The 20,918-nt window shown below is 37.3% G+C and overlaps 1 protein-coding gene across 1 annotated transcript in view; it reads right to left on the reverse strand.

Moving 5' to 3' along the window:
• Positions 1-20,918, reverse strand: part of LOC133656213 (NAD(P) transhydrogenase, mitochondrial-like) — a 72,275-nt gene that overhangs the window by 41,090 nt on the left and 10,267 nt on the right. The window contains exons 4-10 of the mRNA XM_062057124.1: positions 18,068-18,285; positions 17,919-18,006; positions 17,759-17,847; positions 17,402-17,589; positions 15,296-15,429; positions 11,683-11,874; positions 4,353-4,506 (exon numbers count right to left, since the gene is read on the reverse strand). Coding sequence (XP_061913108.1) covers positions 4,353-4,506; positions 11,683-11,874; positions 15,296-15,429; positions 17,402-17,589; positions 17,759-17,847; positions 17,919-18,006; positions 18,068-18,285 — 1,063 coding nt within the window. The remainder of the gene's footprint in view (positions 1-4,352; positions 4,507-11,682; positions 11,875-15,295; positions 15,430-17,401; positions 17,590-17,758; positions 17,848-17,918; positions 18,007-18,067; positions 18,286-20,918) is intronic.

The raw sequence follows: 20,918 nt of genomic DNA on the forward strand, positions 1-20,918 counted from the left end.
CGCTAACGAGCAGGTAAGCGGCGCCTGGCGAGTGGGTGGCGCTCCCCAGTGTGCTAGTGGACGAGATGTGATGGGCAATCACGTGCATGTGGTGCACACTTGCAGCCTGGCCTGTGTGGCACGGCGGGCGGGAACCCACTTCAAACAATCACTCGGCGTGACGCCGCTTTCATGTGGCACACTTCCTGACACTAAGAGGGTGCCCGTTTGGGCCTGTGACACTTCACACATTCCAGCGCTGACCCTAAAGAGGGGATGCTTGACCTCCCCCGCCTTGTCGCGGACCCCCCGGCCTCTCTGGTGCTGACCCCGACCCCAATGTCCGCGCTTACTTAGACTTTAACGCCCAAAGCCCGCCACCTTTGGTTAGCGTGAGCACGCCCAAGTGCATCGCACCTCCCCGCCGGCACGATTGCACGCACATGCAAAACATAGCCCAGTCACAGAATGAAATTAATTATTATTATCATTATTTTTTTTAAATAAAATGTTAATTTAAATATGTTAATTTATTATCCTTTAAAAAATTTTTTTTCAATTTAATAGGAATTTTACATTTACATTTATTTTAAATTAAAAATTAAACACAGATTATTATTATAAACTCAAACAATTACAATTCATTTTAAATTACAATTAAAAGTGTACATATTTTTATTAAAGGCCTACTGAAATGAATTTTTTTTATTTAAACGGGGATAGCAGATCTATTCTATGTGTCATACTTGATCATTTCGCGATATTGCCATATTTTTGCTGAAAGGATTTAGTATAGAACAACGACGATAAAGATTGCAACTTTTGGTATCTGATAAAAAAAAGGCTTGCACCTACCGGAAGTAGCGTGACGTAGTCAGTTGAACATATACGCAAAGTTCCCTATTGTTTACAATGATGGCCGCATGAAGTGAGAGAGATTCGGACCGAGAAAGCGACAATTTCCCCATTAATTTGAGCGAGGATGAAAGATTTGTGGATGAGTAAAGTGCAAGTGAAGGACTAGTGGGGAGTTGAAGCTATTCAGATAGGGAAGATGCTGTGAGAGCCGGGGGTGACCTGATATTCAGCTGGGAATGACTACAACAGTAAATAAACACAAGACATATATATACTCTATTAGCCACAACACAACCAGGCTTATATTTAATATGCCACAAATTAATCCTGCATAAAAACACCTGCGTGTTTGTTATGCTAGCTCCTAGCTCCTCTGCTAGCTCCTAGCTCCATAGAACACGCCAATACAATTCAAACACCTGATCAACACACACAATCACTCAGCCCAAAAGACCGTTTACCTAACCCAAGGTTCATAAAGCTTATATATTTTTAAAAAGTTACGTACGTGACGCGCACATACGGTCAAGTTATCGAATGTTTAGCAGCCAAGGCTGCATACTCACGGTACCTGATATTCAGCTGGGAATGACTACAACAGTAAATAAACACAAGACATATATATACTCTATTAGCCACAACACAACCAGGCTTATATTTAATATGCCACAAATTAATCCTGCATAATAACACCTGCGTGTTTGTTATGCTAGCTCCTAGCTCCTCTGCTAGCTCCTAGCTCCATAGAACACGCCAATACAATTCAAACACCCGATCAACACACACAATCACTCAGCCCAAAAGACCGTTCACCTAACCCAAGGTTCATAAAGCTTATATATTTTTAAAAAGTTACGTACGTGACGCGCACTTACGGTACGGTACGTGTTATGCTAGCTCCTAGCTCCTCTGCTAGCTCCTAGCTCCATAGAACACGCCAATACAATTCAAACACATGATCAACACACACAATCACTCAGCCCAAAAGACCGTTCACCTAACCCAAGGTTCATAAAGCTTATATATTTTAAAAAAGTTACGTACATACGCAAAAAAAAGCCAAAGCTGCATACTCACAGTAGCACGTCTGCGTCTTTGTCATCCAAATCAAAGTAATCCTGGTAAGAGTCTGTGTTGTCCCAGTTCTCTACAGGCGTCTGTGTATCCAAATCAAAAGTCCTCCTGGTTAGAGTCTCTGTTATCCGAGTTCTTCCATCTTGACTGCATCTTTCGGGAATGTAAACAAAGAAGCGCCGGCTGTGTACTGTTGTGGCTGACTACGTTCGAAAAATACGTCCATTTCGCACCGACAACTTTCTTCTTTGCTTGCTTGGCTTCCTTCTCCATAATGCAATGAACATGATTGAAACAGATTCACGAACACAGATGTCCAGAATACTGTGGAATTATGAAATGAAAACAGAGCTTTTTCGTACCGGCTTCAATGTGGAAGGCATACCCGTGTTCGTCGGGCTACGTCACGCGCATACGTCATCCTCAGAGGCGTTTCGAACCGGAAGTTTAGCGGCAAATTTAAAATGTCACTTTATAAGTTAACCCGGCCGTATTGGCATGTGTTATAATGTTAAGATTTCATCATTGATATATAAACTATCAGACTGCGTGGTCGGTAGTAGTGGGTTTCAGTAGGCCTTTAATGCAATTGTTCTTCTCACTAAAAACCTATTGTTTTTTAAAAAATGTTATAACAAAATTAAAATCAGAAATTTCCCAATTAAAAAGAATATAATCAAATTAAAACAAATTTGTTGTTTTAAATTCAAAATAATTTTGAATTTTAATTTACAGGAAAAATACTTTATAATTAAAATGTATATAAATAATCACATCATTAGAAATAATTAAAAATTAAAAAAGTAAATAAAAATAATTTTAATTGAAAAAAATAAATAAAAATTTAACAGTTACAATTAATTTTAAATTGCAATTAAAAGCGTACATATTTTTATTAATGTGATTGAGCTTCTCACTAAAAATCTCTTTGTTTTTTAAAATGTTAATAAAATTAGAATCAGAAATTTCTCAATTAAAATTAATATATGAAAATTAAAAAAATTCATTGATTTTCATTTAAAATCATTTTGAATGTTAATTTACAGGAAAAATACTATAATTAGAAATAATATTTTTTTAAATAAAAATCATTTTAATTTAAAATCAAAATAAAAAAAATTTACAAAATATTTTGCATTTTAAATGAAAATTGTCATATATTTACCATTGCTATCATTCTTACTAATAATTTTAATTGAAATAAAAAAATTAACAATCATTTTAAATTAAAATTAAAAGTGTCATATTTTTACTAAAGCAATTGGTCTTTTCACTAATTATTCACTAATAACTAACATAAATTTACATTAAAATAAAAATATTACAAAATTAATTTTAAATTCAAATAAAAAAAGTGTCGTTTTTATTAATGTGGATGCTCTACACACCAATTAATATATTTTTAAATTTTAAAATAAAATAAAAATCTGAAATTTCTCAATTTAAATTAATACATTAAAATGAAAACAAATTCATTGTTTTAAATTCAAAACAATTTAAAAATGTTATTAATAGGAAAAATACAAAATTAAAATGGATTTAAATAATCATATAATTAGAATTCATTTAATAAAAAATAAAAAGTAACAATTTTTTTTAATCAAAATACAAAAATTAAAAGTGTCATATTTTTACTAATGCTAGCATTCTTCTTAGTAATAATTCATTTACATTTAATTAAAAAAATTAAGAATTATTTTAAAATAAAATTAAACGTGTCATTTTTACTAATGCAATTGCTCTTCTCACTAAAAACGTGTTAATGAGTTTTATTTTAAATTAAAATGACAAATGTAATTAAAATTACATTTACATCAAAACAAAATGTCATACTTTTACTATCGCGATTGCTCTTCTCACTAAAAATGTATATACTTATACATTAAAATTAAAATAAAAAATGTAATTGAAAATTAAAATTAAAAATGTCATTTTTACTATCGCGATTGCTCTTCTCACTAAAAGTTTACTTACTTATACATTAAAAATAAAATAAAAAATGTAATTGAAAATTTAAATTAAAAATGTCATTTTTACTATTGCGATTGCTGTTCTTCTCACAAATTTTTTAATTAAATTTAAATTCAAATAAATAATTTAACATTTAAAATTGATTTTAAATTAAAATTACAAATTAAAATGTACATCAAAACATCGCGACTGCTCTTCTCACTAAAAATGTATTTACTTTTAAATTAAAACTGTAAAAAAAAAACAATTTAAAATCATTTTTTTTATTTTAATATTCATATTTTTTTAAATTATTCATCAAACTTAAATTCAAATGAAAATAAATAATTAAACATTAAAACCAAGTGTCATTTTTACTAATGCCATTGCTCTTCTCACTAATAATGCCAGCGAGGGGCGAGGAATTGGGATATTGGACATCCACCTTTGACACCTAAACGCCACATTTGGCCCCCGCCCCATGGACTGACCTCCAGTGTAGACTCCAGCGGAGGTCAGCGTGGCCCTGTAGGGAGAGACCTGAGAAGTCTTCTCGGCTTCCAGCTCTTTGACAGACTTGGGCTTGGGGGGCGTGGCGGTGGGCAGGTTGTTGGGCTGAGGAGCCGGGAAGAGGTTCTTTCCATTCTGAAAGGCAAATAAACAAGAAGGAGAGCAATTACTGGTAGAAGACATTTATTAAGCCTGGACTTGAACATATTGGCTTTCCTCAACGCCCCATGACCGTAACTTTAGACCAAAAGGTTGACATCAGACGGCACGACTTGTAAAGCATCATTTATATGCTGTAAGTAAATATAGATAAAATACTCCACTCTAGTCCATTTGTTCACCGACATGAAAGTGATCTCCCTCGGACTTGATTAAAACACCAAAAGAGTCCCAAAAATATGATGAGGATCAATGATGTGATGAAGATAAGGAATGCAAGGCCAAGAGTCCATACTGTAACCTACACCCACAACATTAGGCACACCTGCACAATGTCACGTGACGCAACATGTCTCTGCAACAAATGTTGCACCAAAACACAAAACTAGTTTGGGCATTGTGAGAATGACATCTTTTTAAGTCTTCTTTCTTAATCCATAGTCATGTTTAAAGCAGCTAGTGTTTTTTTCCATGCAGTGTGTCTTCTCTTGACCTCCTTGCTTTTATCTTTTGTTTACTTATTGAAGATGTCATAGTCAGTTCCATATCATACATACATATCTCCAGAGAACAGTCTTGTCCTCAATGGCAATATTATTATTTCACAAAAAGAAAAGAAACTTGAATTAAGAAAATAAAATGAAATTAAAGCTGCAAGCAGCGTTGGTCGGGTCCGCATTTTGGCTGGTGCTAGTCCTAGGTGTCCCAATACTTTTGTCCAGTGGTAGTCCTGAGCGAGACCTACATAGAGGTTTTTGTTTCGTGTCTCTACGATATTCATACTGGGAGTTAGATACTTTTGTGTAGTGTACCTACCTTCTCTGCATTCTGTGCTCACGCTGGTGCTTTCTGCTTTTAAGCAGCCATCTTAAAACAACAGCAGCGGAGCAACTTTAGTGCTGCAGGTCTTTGAAGGCACGTAAAATCAAAACGGTAGCACTAAACGAAACGCCGTCGTCAATTTTTAATCAGAAGGGTTCAATCTCTCTCCTGTAGCAGTTTGAAGCCGAAACGACAAACGCGCTCGGAGGAGATAATGTTTGATGTTTGGTGACCGGTTTTAACAAAAATTTTGTTTTGAAGGAGGGATAGCAAACTTCCTGTTGAGAAATGTAGGTCTAGGTGAGACCTACATAGAGGTATTTGTTTTATGTCTCTAAGACGTTCCTACCGGAAGTTACAAGCAGTTTTGTCTGAGTTTTCCTCTGAGAAGCAGCGCAATTTTGAGTGTTGGGGTTTGTTTTTGTTTTTTTTAGATCGCAATTTCCACCAGTCCCGATGTGTGTGAGAAGTTTGGTGAGTTTTGAAGTATGTTAAGGGGGTGAAATTACAGCTCAAAGAGGCAAAAATTAGTGTTTTTAGTACATTTTTGTCTTAAATGGGAAATTGCCAACTTCCTGTTGGTTTTTGCCCGAGGATGTGTCATTATGAGCATGTAGGTCTAAGTGAGACCTACATACAGGTTTTTGTTTCATGTCTCTACGACCTTCCTAGTGGGAGTTACAGGCAGTTTGTTTTTGTTTTTTTCCTAGGGGGCGCTAGAGCTCATGATTTTTGGGGTTTGGTTTTTTGACTAAAGTGTGCTGTACCAGTTTTTGTATGTGTGTAAAAAATTTGGTGAGTTTTGAAGCATGTTAAGGGGGGCAAAGTAGTGCGCAAAGCTGCGGAAGAATAATAATAATTAAAGCTGCAAGCAGCGTTGGTCGGGTCCGCCTTTTGGCAGGTGCTAGTCCTAGGTGTCCCAATACTTTTGTCCAGTGGTAGTCCTGAGTGAGACCTACATAGAGGTTTTTGTTTCGTGTCTCTACGATATTCGTACTGGGAGTTAGAGGAAGTTGTGTCTGTGTTTTTATCCTAGGTGCTGCGGCACAGTGGTCCTTTTCTTTGAAGGCTCGTAAAATCAAAACCGTAGCACTTATTAAAACGCTATCGCCAACTTTTAAATCAGAAGGGTTCAATCTCTCTCCTGTAGCAGTTTGAAGCCAAAACGACAAACGCGGTCAGAGGAGATAATGTTTGATGTTTGGTGACCGCTTTTTAAAAAAAATGTGTTTTGAAGTGGGGATATCAAACTTCCTGTTGATTTTTGCTGAAGGATGTCAATCTATGAAATGTATGTTTAAGTTAGACCTACGTAGAGGTTTTTGTTTCATGTCTCTAAAACGTTCCTGCCGGAAGTTACAAGCAGTTTTGTCTGTGTTTTCCTCTGAGAAGCAGTTTTGTCTCTGTTTTATTCAAAAATTGCGCTAGAGCGCAATTTTGAGTTTCGGGGTTTGTTTTTTTTTTAGATCGCAATTTCCACCAGTCCCGATGTGTGTAAAAAGTTTGGTGAGTTTTGAAGTATTTTAAGGGGGTCAAATTACAGCTCAAAGAGGCAAAAATGAGTGTTTTTAGTCATTTTTTGTGTTGAAGGGGAAATGGCCAACTTCCTGTTGGTTTTTGCCCGAGAATGTGAAATTATGAATTGTAGGTCTAAGTGAGACCTACATACAGGTTTTTGTTTCATGTCTCTACGACCTTCCTAGTGGGAGTTACAGGCAGTTTGTTTTTGTTTTTTTCCTAGGGGGCGCTAGAGCTCATGATTTTTGGGGTTTGGTTTTTTGACTAAAGTGTGCTGTACCAGTTTTTGTATGTGTGTAAAAAATTTGGTGAGTTTTGAAGCATGTTAAGGGGGGCAAAGTAGTGCGCAAAGCTGCGGAAGAATAATAATAATAAAACCTTACAAATTCAATAGTGTCCTTTGTCCCTGTATAAAGGACTCCCTGTGGGAGTCCTTTATACAGGGTACAGGCGGACCCTAATAAAGGCTTAGTGGCCACATGCGTGGACTAGGGATGTCCCGATCCGATATTTGGATCGGATCGGCCGCCGATATTGGCCAAAAAATGGGTATCGGCAAGGCATGGGAAAATGCCGATCCAGATCCAGTTTAAAAAAAAAAACTCTGGTCCATGTTTTCCAACACACCGATTTAAATAATACATTCCACTTTTCTGCTGCTCCCTAATTTCCGTTCCGCATTTTCGAGCACACCTTCAACACATCCACAGGTCTGTGGATTCTCACGCAGCTGCTTTTAGCTGCTGGCATTACACGACAGGCTCTTCTGTGTCTCCCTCTCACAGACAGCAAGCGCGCCTTCTTACACACGTCACATACTGTCACGTCATACGTCACATACGTATACGCCCTCTCCGGGCAGAGAGGTAGCAGCACGGCTAAAGTTAGCTGTGATGCTAGCGCAGCCGTGCGAGCAACGTTCCCTCTAAGGCAGTGGTCCCCAACCACCGATTGGTACCGGGCCGCGCAAGAAATTTAATTTTAATTTTTTTTTTAAAAATTTAAAAATTAAATCAACATAAAAAACACAATATATACATTATATATCAATATAGATCAATACAGTCTGCAGGGATACTGTCCGTAAGCACACATGATTGTATTTCTTTATGAAAAAAAAAAAAAAAAAAAAAAAAAATTCCCCCCCCCCCCCCGGTCCGTGGAACAAATTTTCAAGCGTTGACCAGTCCCCAGCTACAAAAAGGTTGGGGACCACTGCTCTAAGGTGCGCGCCTGTGCAATTGCGCACTGCTCAAGCGTCCTCTGCGCATAGCAATTATATGCCACGCACAAAATCAAATAAAAAAATAAGCGCATAGCAATTTTCGACACACGGACACGACAGAGAAAACAGTTTTCGTCATCATTGTTCAAATATTGTAACGTCTGTGGAGACGCTTATCTCCATTCGGTGCCACACGCCGACACCATCAAAATGCAGAGGCAAACATTTCCACATCAACACCGTATGAAAAAATGTGTGATTTTTTTAGTTGTGATTTCCTTCTCTGCATGAAAGTTTAAAAGTAGCATATATTAATGCAGTATGAAGAAGAATGTTTGAATGTAGACATGCAAGCCTTGAAAGAAAATTTTGAAAATCAAGACTACATTTCCTGCAAATGGGTGCATTTCTACCCTATATTTTAACTTTACATTTATTCTCATATCAAACTCTTTTGGCTGTCTTTTTGACACTTACAACCGGCGCCCCCCCTCCACACTCCGGATTATAAATAATGTCAATAATTCAATGTGATTATCTTGTGTGATGACTGCATTATGATGATAGTATTAATCTGATAGTATATATCTGTATCATGAATCAATTTAAGTGGACCCCGACTTAAACAAGTTGAAAAACTTATTGGGGTGTTACCATTTAGTGGTCAATTGTACGGAATATGTACTTCACTGTGCAACCTACTAATAAAAGTCTCAATCAATCAATCAAAACACATAGAATCATCATACTGCTGTGATTATATGCATCAAGTGTTCATTCAAGGCTAAGGCAAAATATCGAGATATATATCGTGTATCGCAATATGGCCTTAAAATATCGCAATATTAAAAAAAGGCCATATCACCCAGCCCTAGTTCAATGATGCCATTTCTGTTTGTCATGTATAATTTTGTCTATTTTGTGTTTATCCTTGAATAAACAGGTCAGTTTCTTGTTAGCAACCATTGTGTATTATTCAAACTCCCCTAATTCAGTTGGCTAGTTGTTATCAAGAGTACTAAAACCCTTTTCAACATGATTCTGACAACTAAGTAGGCTAAATAACTTTAAACTTTAATACATGCTCGGATCGGTCAGTATCGGTATCGGATCGGAAGTGCAAAAAAACAATATTGGTATCGGATCGGAAGTGCAAAAACCTGGATCGGGACATCCCTAGCGTGAACAGCACCTTTTAGCTCTTATTTCCAAAATTGTGTACACTACTGAATTGGGGTCTTATGGCTGCTTATGTGGACACTTATACTGCCATCTGGTGGTGTCAGAAGAGTATAACATACAATGGAATTTGAAAAATAAAGTGTAAAAATAAGAATTAGCAATCATATCAAAAGATGATTCTTAGTTTTTATTCTAATTAGGTGTCCATCCAATAAGCCCAAATTGCAAAGAGAAATTAAAAAAAGCATGTAAACAAACAGCTTGCGCCTTAAGAGGTTAAACATATCTCAAAAGGGTAATGGGAAGAAGTAGCGTATTTCCTTGAATTGGCGCCGGGAATATGGTATTCGCATGCCTCGAATTACAGCCGGGTCAAACTCGTTTCGCAAAATAATTAGCGCATGCTTGGCACTTCCGCCGGGTTAAATATGAGTCATTAAATGACTCCCGCCTCCTGGTGGTAGAGGGCGCTAGTGATCGTTCTTGCGACTGCTGGTACTGCAGAAGACCCGTGCAGCAAAAGAAGACAACCGGCAGCAATAGTGCGCAGCCATTGTTTACTTGGACTTTTACCATGGAGGATTACATAGCTAAAATAAAACAGTTTTCTAAACTGGACTTTCAATCGAAGCAGGAGGTAATACTTAAAAGGAAGATCTCCATCGAGACAGAGAGACTTTTAAAACTGAAGAAAGATAAGGAAGACTTCTATATCGATGCTTTTCTTCAAAAGGAGCTGGCATGGACTCATTTATACCTAAAGGTAAGACAATAATAACGTTTTTTTAATTAAATGTGCTTTTCATGATAAGGTAAGCGCCGGAGTGAGAAGAGGTTTTAAAATAATTAGCGCATGCTTGGCCAACCTGCAGGCTTCTGGTAAGCGCCGGAGTGACAGGAGGTTTTAAATTAATTAGCGCCCCTGTGGCTATTCAAGGAAATACGGTATAAACTTTTTGAATCCCCCTCTTTTTTACAAAGTTACTTAAACTAATATCCAGTTTCCTCTGAACCACATTTGATCACATTCTACATGTCGGCTAGTAAACTCTTTGTTTGAGCTGTTTTGGCCAGTTCCTTATCGGTTTGTTTTGAAGAAGCAGCCGCGCTCCTTTCTGGGCGAGAGTGGCTGTTTTTGCTCTACATAAGATGACTTTTTGTTTGGCTTTAGACCTCGCTTGCTGATGCTACTGTCGCAATGTAAGGGCTGGTCTCCTGAAGCTTCAGTAAAACTTGCTATTGTGCCATTCTGGGAAGGCTGTCAGTGTGTTTATAGCAATTTTCCACCATTCTTCCAAAAGCGCATTGGTGAGGTCACACACTGATGTTGGTGGAGAAGGTCTGGCTCTCAGTCCCCGTTTTAAATCATCCTAAAGGTGTTCTATCGGGTTCAGGTCAGGACTCTGTGCAGGCCAGTCAAGTTCATCCACACCAGACTCTGTCATCCATGTCTTTATGGACCTGCCTTTGTGCACTGGTGCACAGTCATGTTGGAAGAGGAAGAGGCCCGCTCCAAACTGTTCCCACCAGGTTGGGAGCATGGAATTGTCCAAAATGTTTTGGTATCCCGGAGCATTCAAAGTTCCTTTCACAGGAGCCCAACTCCTGAAAAACAACCCCACACCATATTTCCTCCTCCACCAAATTTCACACTCGGCACAATGCAGTCCGAAATGTAGCGTTCTCCTGGCAACCTCCAAACCCAGACTGGTCCATCAGATTGCCAGATGGAAAAGTGTGATTCATCAGTCCAGAGAAGGCGTCTCCACTGCTCTAGAGTCCAGTGGTGATGTCCTTTACACCACTGCATCCCACACTTTGCATTGGACTTGGTGATGTATGGCTTAGATGCAGCTGCTCGGCCATGGAAACCCATTCCATGAAGCTCTCTGCGTACTGTACGTGGGCTAATTGGAGGGTCACATGAAGTTTGGCGCTCTGTAGCAACTGACTGTGCAGAAAGTCTTTGCACTATGCTGACCTCTCTGTCAGTTTACCTGGCCTACCACTTGGTGGCTGAGTTGCTGTTGTTCCCAAACTCTTCACTTTTCTTAGAATAAAGTTAACTTTGGAATATTTAGGAGCGAGGAAATTTCCCGACTGGATTCGTTGCACAGGTGGCATCCTATGACAGTTCCACGCTGGAAATCACTGAGCACGGCCCATTCTTTCACAAATGTTTGTAGAAACAGTCTCCATGCCTAAGTGCTGGATTTGATACACCTGTGGCCAGGCTTAGTGATTAGGACACCTGATTCTCATCAGTTGGAAGGGTGGCCAAATACTTTTGGCAATATAGTGTATATATGTCATCCAAAACAACTTGGGAGTGACCAGTGTGTTTTGTTCCCTGAGAGGAAGACTGGTGGAGGGTGCCACCTGGTGGCCATGACAACATGTCCTACCTGCATGACGACAGAGCCCCTGACCACGTGGTCCATGGTGCCGTAGTCGAAGACCTCCTTCACGTCCAGGTAGAAGTTCTCCTTGTCAGGACTGATGGCCCGCACCAGCTTGGTGATGTTGTTGGAGTACAGCGTGCTGGACTGGGTGGGCAGGCGGCTGGGCAGGTCGGTGTAGCCCACGTGGGTCACGCCCTACGGAGAAATACTCTTTCATCTACAACACCTACTGATATCATTCATCCTGAATTGACTGTATTCATGTACTAGTTCTCAACTAATAACTGTCTGATATTATTTATCCTGAATTTACGGTATTCATGTACTAGTTCTCAACTAATAGCAGTGTCTGATATCATTCATCCGGAATTTACTGTATTCATGTACTAGTTCTCAACTAATAGCAGTGTCTGATATCATTCATCCGGAATTTACTGTATTCATGTACTAGTTCTCAACTAATAGCAGTGTCTGATATCATTCATCCTGAATTTACTGTATTCATGTCCTAGTTCTCAACTAATAGCAGTGTCTGATATCATTCATCCGGAATTGACTGTATTCATGTACTATTTCTCAACTAATAGTGTCTGATATCATTCATCCTGAATTTACTGTATTCATGTACTGGTTCTCAACTAATAGTGTCTGATATCATTCATCCTTAATTCACTGTATTCATGTACTGGTTCTCAACTAATAGTGTCTGATATCATTCATCCTTAATTCACTGTATTCATGTACTGGTTCTCAACTAAAAGTGTGTGATATCATTCATCCTGAATTTACTGTATTCATGTACTAGTTCTCAACTAATCACTGTCTGATATTATTTATCCTGAATTTACTGTATTCATGTACTAATTCTCAACTAATAGTGTCTGACATCATTCATCCAGAATTTACTGTATTCATGTACTATTTCTCAATTAATAGTGTCTGATATCATTTATCCTGAATTTACTGTATTCATGTACGAGTTCTCAACTAATAACAGGGTCTGATATCATTCATCCTGAATTTACTATATTCATGTACTAGTTCTCACCTAATAACAGAGTCTGATATCATTCATCCTGAATTTACTGTATTCATGTACTAGTTCTCATCTAATAACAATGTCTGATATCCTTCATCCTGAATTTACTGTATTCATGTACTAGTTCTCAACTAATAGTTTTTGATCTCATTCATCCTGAATTTACTGTATCCATGTATTATTTTTCAACTAATAGCAGTGTCTGATATCATTCATCTTGAATTGACTGTAGTCATGTACTAGTTCGCAACTAACAGTGTCTGATATCATTTATCCTGAATTTACTGTATTCATGTACTAGTTCTCAAATAATACTGTCTGATATCATTCATCCTGAATTTACTGTATTCATGTACTAGTTCTCAACTAATAGCAGTGTCTGATATCATTCATCCGGAATTTACTGTATTCATGTGCTAGTTGTCAACTAATAGCAGTGTCTGATATCATTCATCCTGAATTTACTGTATTCATGTACTATTTCTCAACTAATAGTGTCTGATATCATTCATCCTGAATTTACTGTATTCATGTACTGGTTCTCAACTAAAAGTGTGTGATATCATTCATCCTGAATTTACTGTATTCATGTACTAGTTCTCAACTAATAACTGTCTGATATTATTTATCCTGAATTTACTGTATTCATGTACTAGTTCTCAACTAATAGTGTCTGATATCATTCATCCAGAATTTACTGTATTCATGTACTAGTTCTCAATTAATAGTGTCTGATATCATTTATCCTGAATTTACTGTATTCATGTACGAGTTCTCAACTAATAACAGGGTCTGATATCATTCATCCTGAATTTACTATATTCATGTACTAGTTCTCACCTAATAACAGTGTCTGATATCATTCATCCTGAATTTACTGTATTCATGTACTAGTTCTCAACTAATAACAATGTCTGATATCCTTCATCCTGAATTTACTGTATTCATGTACTAGTTCTGAACTAATAGTGTCTGATCTCATTCATCCTGAATTTACTGTATCCATGTATTATTTTTCAACTAATAGCAGTGTCTGATATCATTCATCTTGAATTGACTGTATTCATGTACTAGTTCGCAACTAACAGTGTCTGATATCATTTATCCTGAATTTACTGTATTCATGTACTAGTTCTCAAATAATAGTGTCTGATATCATTCATCCTGAATTTACTGTATTCATGTACTAGTTCTCAACTAATACTGTCTGATATCATTTATCCTGAATTTACTGTATTCATGTACTAGTTATCAACTAATAGTGTCTGATATCATTCATCCTGAATTTACTGTATTTATGTACTATTTCTCAAGCAATAACAGTGTCTGATATTCATCCTGAATTTACTGTATTTATGTACTAGTTCTCAACTAATAGCAGTGTCTGATATCGTTCCTCCGGAATTTACTGTATTCATGTACTAGTTCTCAAATAATAGCAGTGTCTGATATCATTGATCCTGAATTTACTGTATTCATGTACTAGTTCTCAACTAATAACAGTGTCTGATATCATTTATTCTGAATTTACTGTATTCATGTACTATTGCTCAACTAATAGCAGTGTCTGATATCATTTATTCTGAATTTAATTTATTCATGTACTATTGCTCAACTAATAGCAGTGTCTGATATCATTCATCCTGAATTTACTGTATTCATGTACTATTTCTCAATTAATAGCAGTCTGATATCATTCATCCTGAATTTACTGTATTCATGTACTAGTTCTCAACTAATAACAGTGTCTGATATCATTAATTCGGAATTTACTGTATTCATGTACTAGTTCTCAATTTATAAAGTTTGATATCATTTATCCTGAATTTACTGTATTCATGTACTATTGCTCAACTAATAGTGTCTGATATCATTCATCCTGAATTTACTGTATTCATGTACTAGTTCTCAACTAATAACAGTGTCTGATATCATTTATCCTGAATTTACTGTATTCATGTACTAGTTCTCAACTAATAGTGTCTGATATCTTTTATCCTGAATTTACTATTACCTGACAAATATTGCAGTATTGTATTTTTTTTAGCAAATACAACAGTGTCGGATATCATTTATCCTGAGTGTATTATTTTCTGACAAATATTGTAGAATTACTTTTTTTAAGCAAATAGAACAGTGTCTGATATTATTGATCCTGAATGTTTTTGTGTCTTAATTTTTTAACAAATAGCACAGGTATCAATCATCCTGAATTTATTCATGCATTATTTTTGTATGAATAGCAGTGTCTGATATCATTCATCCTGAATTTATTACCTGAGAAATATCGTAGTATTATATTTGTTAGCAAATACAACAGTGTCTGATATAATCTATCCTAAATGTATTCAAGTATTAATTGAAACAATGTCTGATATCATTTATTCTGAACCTAATAATGTATTATTTGTTATGATTATCTAAATGGTAAATAGACAGGAAGTGAACAGAATATCAGTCATTGCTGAGCCACTGACAAGGAGTGGGAATAACTAGACTCTGCTTCTTCCTGCTCCTTTTCAGACATGTTGAATTGTGTGAGTGTAAATGTTGGACACAAACTAAATAAAGCCTTACCTTGTGCACAGAGAGCTCTCCGGGTACCGTGGTCTCGATGTTTCCTCCGGCCTCGGCAGCCAGGTCCACCACCACCGACCCGTCCTTCATGCTCTCCACCATGGGCTTGGTGATGAGGATGGGGGCCTTCTTACCTGAAAGTGAAAGTGAAAGCAAGTGAGTGCAAAACCCAGCGCGGAACACTCCAACCTATGAATGCCCCGCTGTGTCGGCGTAGGACGGGTATGGCAATGGCGTCACCGTACGGCACAGTGTTGCAATATTCCACATAGTTCATTGATGAATGTCAAATGCATTTTCAAACACAAGTTGTATATATTATTCTCTGCATTTGACCCATCACCCTTGATCACCCTCTGGCAGGTGAGGGGAGCAGTGAGCAGCAGTCGTGGCCGCGCCCGGGAATAATTTTTGGTGATTTAACCCCCAATTCCAACCCTTGATGCTGAGTTGCAATGGTAACCAGCTGATAACACTACTCAAAGAAAAATAGAATAAATTACATTTAAAAATATACACACATAAACATGCATATACTGTATATACACATTTACTACATACATATACATATACACATATGCATATTAGAGATGTCCGATAATATCGGCCGGCCGATATTATCGGCCGATAAATGCTTTAAAATGTAATATCGGAAATTATCGGTATCGTTTTTTTTTATTATCGGTATCGTTTTTTTTTTTTTTTTTTATTAAATCAAAATAAAAAAGAACAAGATACACTTACAATTAGTGCACCAACCCAAAAAACCTCCCTCCCCCATTTACACTCATTCACACAAAAGGGTTGTTTCCTTCTGTTATTAATATTGTGGTTCCTACATTATATATCAATATATATCAATACAGTCTGCAAGGGATACAGTCCGTAAGCACACATGATTGTGCGTGCTGCTGGTCCACTAATAGTACTAACCTTTAACAGTTAATTTTACTAATTTTCATTAATTACTAGTTTCTATGTAACTGATTTTATATTGTTTTACTTTCTTTTTTATTCAAGAAAATGTTTTTAATTTATTTATCTTATTTTATTTTATTAATTAAAAAAAAAAAAAAGGACCTTATCTTCACCATACCTGGTTGTCCAAATTAGGCATAATAATGTGTTAATTCCACAACTGTATATATCAGTATCGGTATCGGTTGATATCGGTATCGGTTGATATCGGTAATTAAAGAGTTGGACAATATCGGAGTATCGGGTTTGAGTTAAAACCAGCCTGTAACATGAATGAAAAAAAGAAACAAAAAATTAATATTAGACATTAAAAATCAATACTAAGTGACACTTGTGGAAGTGTGAGTTCAAACCGGCTGACATGATTTGAAATAATAATTTAAAATAATCAAAGAAAACGATATTGAGACATGAAGAATCAATATTAAGTCACACTTTACTGAGCAAAGGTGCGGAAATTAGTTACGATAAAAAAACATATGCCTGAGTTTCGTAGGAGACATCGTGTAGGGATAGGTGAAACGATACGGTACCAATTCCCGGTTATTATTAAATATAAATTACCAATTTTTGCTACTTTTGTGTGTGTTAATAAACATGAATTGTTTTGATAATAAAATCTCATTTTTTTATTGCAACACTTAAAAATGAGCTGAATAGGATAACTGACGTTTTATCTTGTTTTATTATCATCCTTTGCAAGTATGGCATTAAGTTGCAAGTCCAAGATGTTGTAATTTTTAGTTTATGGTTTATGTTGCGCCCTAAAAAGTGTTAATACTGTAAGTATTGTACTTTTTTTGACACACCAGATGTTTGATTGTTACTTGCATCTTAGTTGGTGTTGAAATCGCCATGTAAAATCGCTAATGCTAACAGTAGAATGCCGATAGCAAAGATAATGTATATTAGCATTAAGCTAGGCACTTTTTGTAAAAACGAATCCTTACTTTACTTACGTTGGAGTGTTTTTTTGAATACATTTTTTAACACAGGTACTATAATATGGCACCCATGACTTTTACGCCAATTGGTGTCCCGATTGCCAAAAAAATAGTTCCGGAGTCGGTACCCACGCCGAGCTGCGCGGACATGCGACCGCGCGTGAGTGCGCATTTGTGTGCGTACCAGGAATGAGCGCGGTGCTGATGACGATGTCCACATCCTGGCACTGCTTGGCAAACAGCTTCATCTCGGCCTCGATGAACTCCTTGGACATGACTTTGGCGTAGCCCCCTTGCCCTTCCCCCGACTCTTTGAAGTCCACCTCCAGCGGCTCCGCACCCAGAGACTTGAACTGCTCCAGCGCCTCCGCCCTGAGAGAGAAGGGTCACTAACTACTTTGTCTACCTCTGGTGGTGAAAATATAGATTACACTCAAGTTAGTGTTAACTCATGCCCTTCTTTGGCGACATCTAGTGGCCGATTCCTAGATTACATTTCTAATTCATTCTATGAATCCGGGGGCAGAGTGGAGAAACCGACCTGGTGTCAAAACCTCGGACAATGGCGCCCATGGCTCGGGCGGTGCCAGCTGCTGCCAGTCCTGCCACTCCACCTCCGATGATGAGCACCTGAGGCGAGGTAAGAGTGTTCAGGTCTCCTCCGGGTGATAAAACCCTGGCATTTATTCAAGCCCACGCACCTTGGCGGGTGGCACCTTGCCCGCTGCAGTGATCTGCCCCGTGAAGAAGCGACCAAAGTTGTTTGCTGCCAGCACCACGGCCTTGTACCTGGGCACACAAAGAACGTTGTTTTGGTTTGACACGCGCTCAGAGGGCGGCGAGCACCCACCCCGCAATGTTGGCCATAGAGCTCAGGGCGTCGTAGCCTTGGGCGATGGTGACTCGCGGCACCTGGTCCATAGCCAGGACCGTAGCTTTCTTCTGGGACAGCAGGTCCATCAGCTCTGGGTTCTGAGCCGGGTAGATGAAGCTGATCAAGGTGGCCGCGTCTTTCATCAGCTCCACCTCGTGGACGCCCAAAGCCGGGTTGAAAACGGGAGCGCGGACCTGGAAGCACATTATGACGTCATCGCTGACTGGAATATGAATCATGCACATTGTTATGATGTCATGGCTGACTGGAATATGAATCATAGATCTGTAGACTAGGCCTCCTTCTAAAGGCTTTTGCAGGCCAGTCTAATATAGCAAACCATTCTGCTGTATTTTTTAGAAAAATGCCATATTTGTGAGAAAAAAGTTATTTCACAATAATTGTGTAGAACATAGTTTTGTTTTGTTTTTAAGAAAAAGTAAGCCATTTCACATGATTAAAATCAAATATTAACATATTGTGGAAAACATTTTGAGAAAAAGTTTTGTCGTACAAAACATTTTTAGGAATATTTACAGTTGCGAATTGTTTTTATTTATTTTTTTTAGAAAAATGCAATAAAAAGTATTTGACAAGAATTGTGTCGAAATATTTAAAGAAAAAATATTTTGAAAAATGTTTAAATTTTTTTTAAGAAAAATGATTAAAGTCCAACATTTGGTGGAAAACTTTTTTTTTTTTTTTTTTTTTAAAGTTGGGAGAAAAACTTATTGTACAAAAATGATTTCGGAATATTTTGAGAAAAAGTAAAAAATTTACAAAAAAAATTAAACCATTTTTCAAGACTAAAGTCAGACATATTGTGAAAAAGTTGTTTCTCTCTTGGTGTTTTTAGAAAAATGCAACATTCTTAGATAAAAGTTATTTTACAAGAATTGTGTAGAAATATTTAAAGAAAAAATATTTTGAGAAAATTTTTAAATTTTTTTAAGAAAAATTATTAAAGTCAAAAATATTGTGGAAAACTTTTTTATTTTTTACCGGTAAGTTGCAATATTGCGAGAAAAACGTATTGTACAAAAATTATGTCGGAATATTCTGAGAAAAAGTAAAAAATGTACAAGAAAAAATGTAACCATTTTACAGGATTAAAGTCAAATATATTGTGAAAAAGTATTTTTTCTCTTTTTGTATTTAGAAAAATGCAATATTCTGAGAAAAAAGTTATTTTACAAGAATTGTGTAGAAATATTTTGAGTCAAATATATTATAAAAAACAGTCTATTTTTTTTTTTTTTTTAAACCTCATACTATTGTTAGAAAATGTTGTCATTGTACAAAAATTATGTCGGAATATTTTGAGAAAATTAAATTATACCATTTTACAAGATTAAAATCAAACATTGTGAAAGTATTTTTTCTCTTGTTTTTATAAAAATGCAATATTTGTGAGAAAAACGTTATTTTACAAGAATTGTGTAGAAATATTTTAAGAAAAAATATTTATAGAAAAAGTTATTTTTTTAAGAAAAAAAGTATGCTATTTAATATGTTTAAAGTCAAATATGTTGTGGATTTAAAAAAAAGATTTAATATTGTGAGAAAAACTTGGACAATAATTTTTTAGTAATTTTCTGAGGAAGAAAAATATTACTTTACTTCACAAAAAGTATGTAATTTTACAATATTAAAGTCAAATATATCATGAATAAAGGTATCTTTTTTTTTTTTTACAATTGTTAGAAAAAGTTGTCATTGTACAAAAGTAATGTCCGAATATTTTTGAGAAAAAGTAAAAAATGTACAACAAAAAATTATACCATTTCACAGGATTAAAATCAAACATTGTGAAAGTATTTTTTCTCTTGTTAGAAAAATGCAATATTTGTGACCAAAAAGTTATTTTACAAGAATTGTGTAGAAATATTCGGGTGGCATCCTGACCAGATGCCCGAACCACCTCATCTGGCTCCTCTCGATGTGGAGGAGCAGCGGCTTTACTTTGAGCTCCCCCCGGATGGCAGAGCTTCTCACCATATCTCTAAGGGAGAGTCCCGCCACCCGGCGGAGGAAACTCATTTCGGCCGCTTGTACCCGTGATCTTGTCCTTTTGGTCATAACCCAAAGCTCATGACCATAGGTGAGGATGGGAACGTAGATCGACCGCTAAATTGAGAGCTTGGCCATGGATGAAGTGCTTGCTGTCCAGAGTCGGGACCCCGGGTGGACCGCTAGCCTGTGCATCGGTTGGGGACATCTCTGAGCTGCTGACCCGTCTCCGCTCGGGACGGTTTCCTGCTGGCCCCACTATGGACTGCACTCTCGTTGATGTGTTGGATCCACTGTGGACTGGACTTTCACAATATTACGTCAGACCCACTCGACATCCATTGCTTTCGGTCTCCCCTAGAGGGGGGGGGGTTACCCACATATGCGGTCCTCTCCGAGGTTTCTCATAGTCATTCACATCGACGTCCCACTGGGGTGAGTTTTTCCTTGCCCGTATGTGGGCTCTGTACCGAGGATGTCGTTGTGGCTTGTGCAGCCCTTTGAGACACTTGTGATTTAGGGCTATATAAATAAACATTGATTGATGATTGATAGCTTTGCCTTACAGCTCAGCTCCTTCTTCACCACAACGGATCGATACAGCGTCCGCATTACTGAAGACGCCGCACCGATCCGCCTGTCCATCTCACGATCCACTCTTCCCTCACTCGTGAACAAGACTCCGAGGTACTTGAACTCCTCCACTTGGGGCAGGGTCTCCTCCGCAACCCGGAGATGGCACTCCACCCTTTTCCGGGCGAGAACCATGGACTCGGACTTGGAGGTGCTGATTCTCATCCCAGTCGCTTCACACTCA

This window comes from Entelurus aequoreus, linkage group LG08 (assembly GCF_033978785.1).
Source record: "Entelurus aequoreus isolate RoL-2023_Sb linkage group LG08, RoL_Eaeq_v1.1, whole genome shotgun sequence".
NCBI lineage: Eukaryota > Metazoa > Chordata > Actinopteri > Syngnathiformes > Syngnathidae > Entelurus > Entelurus aequoreus.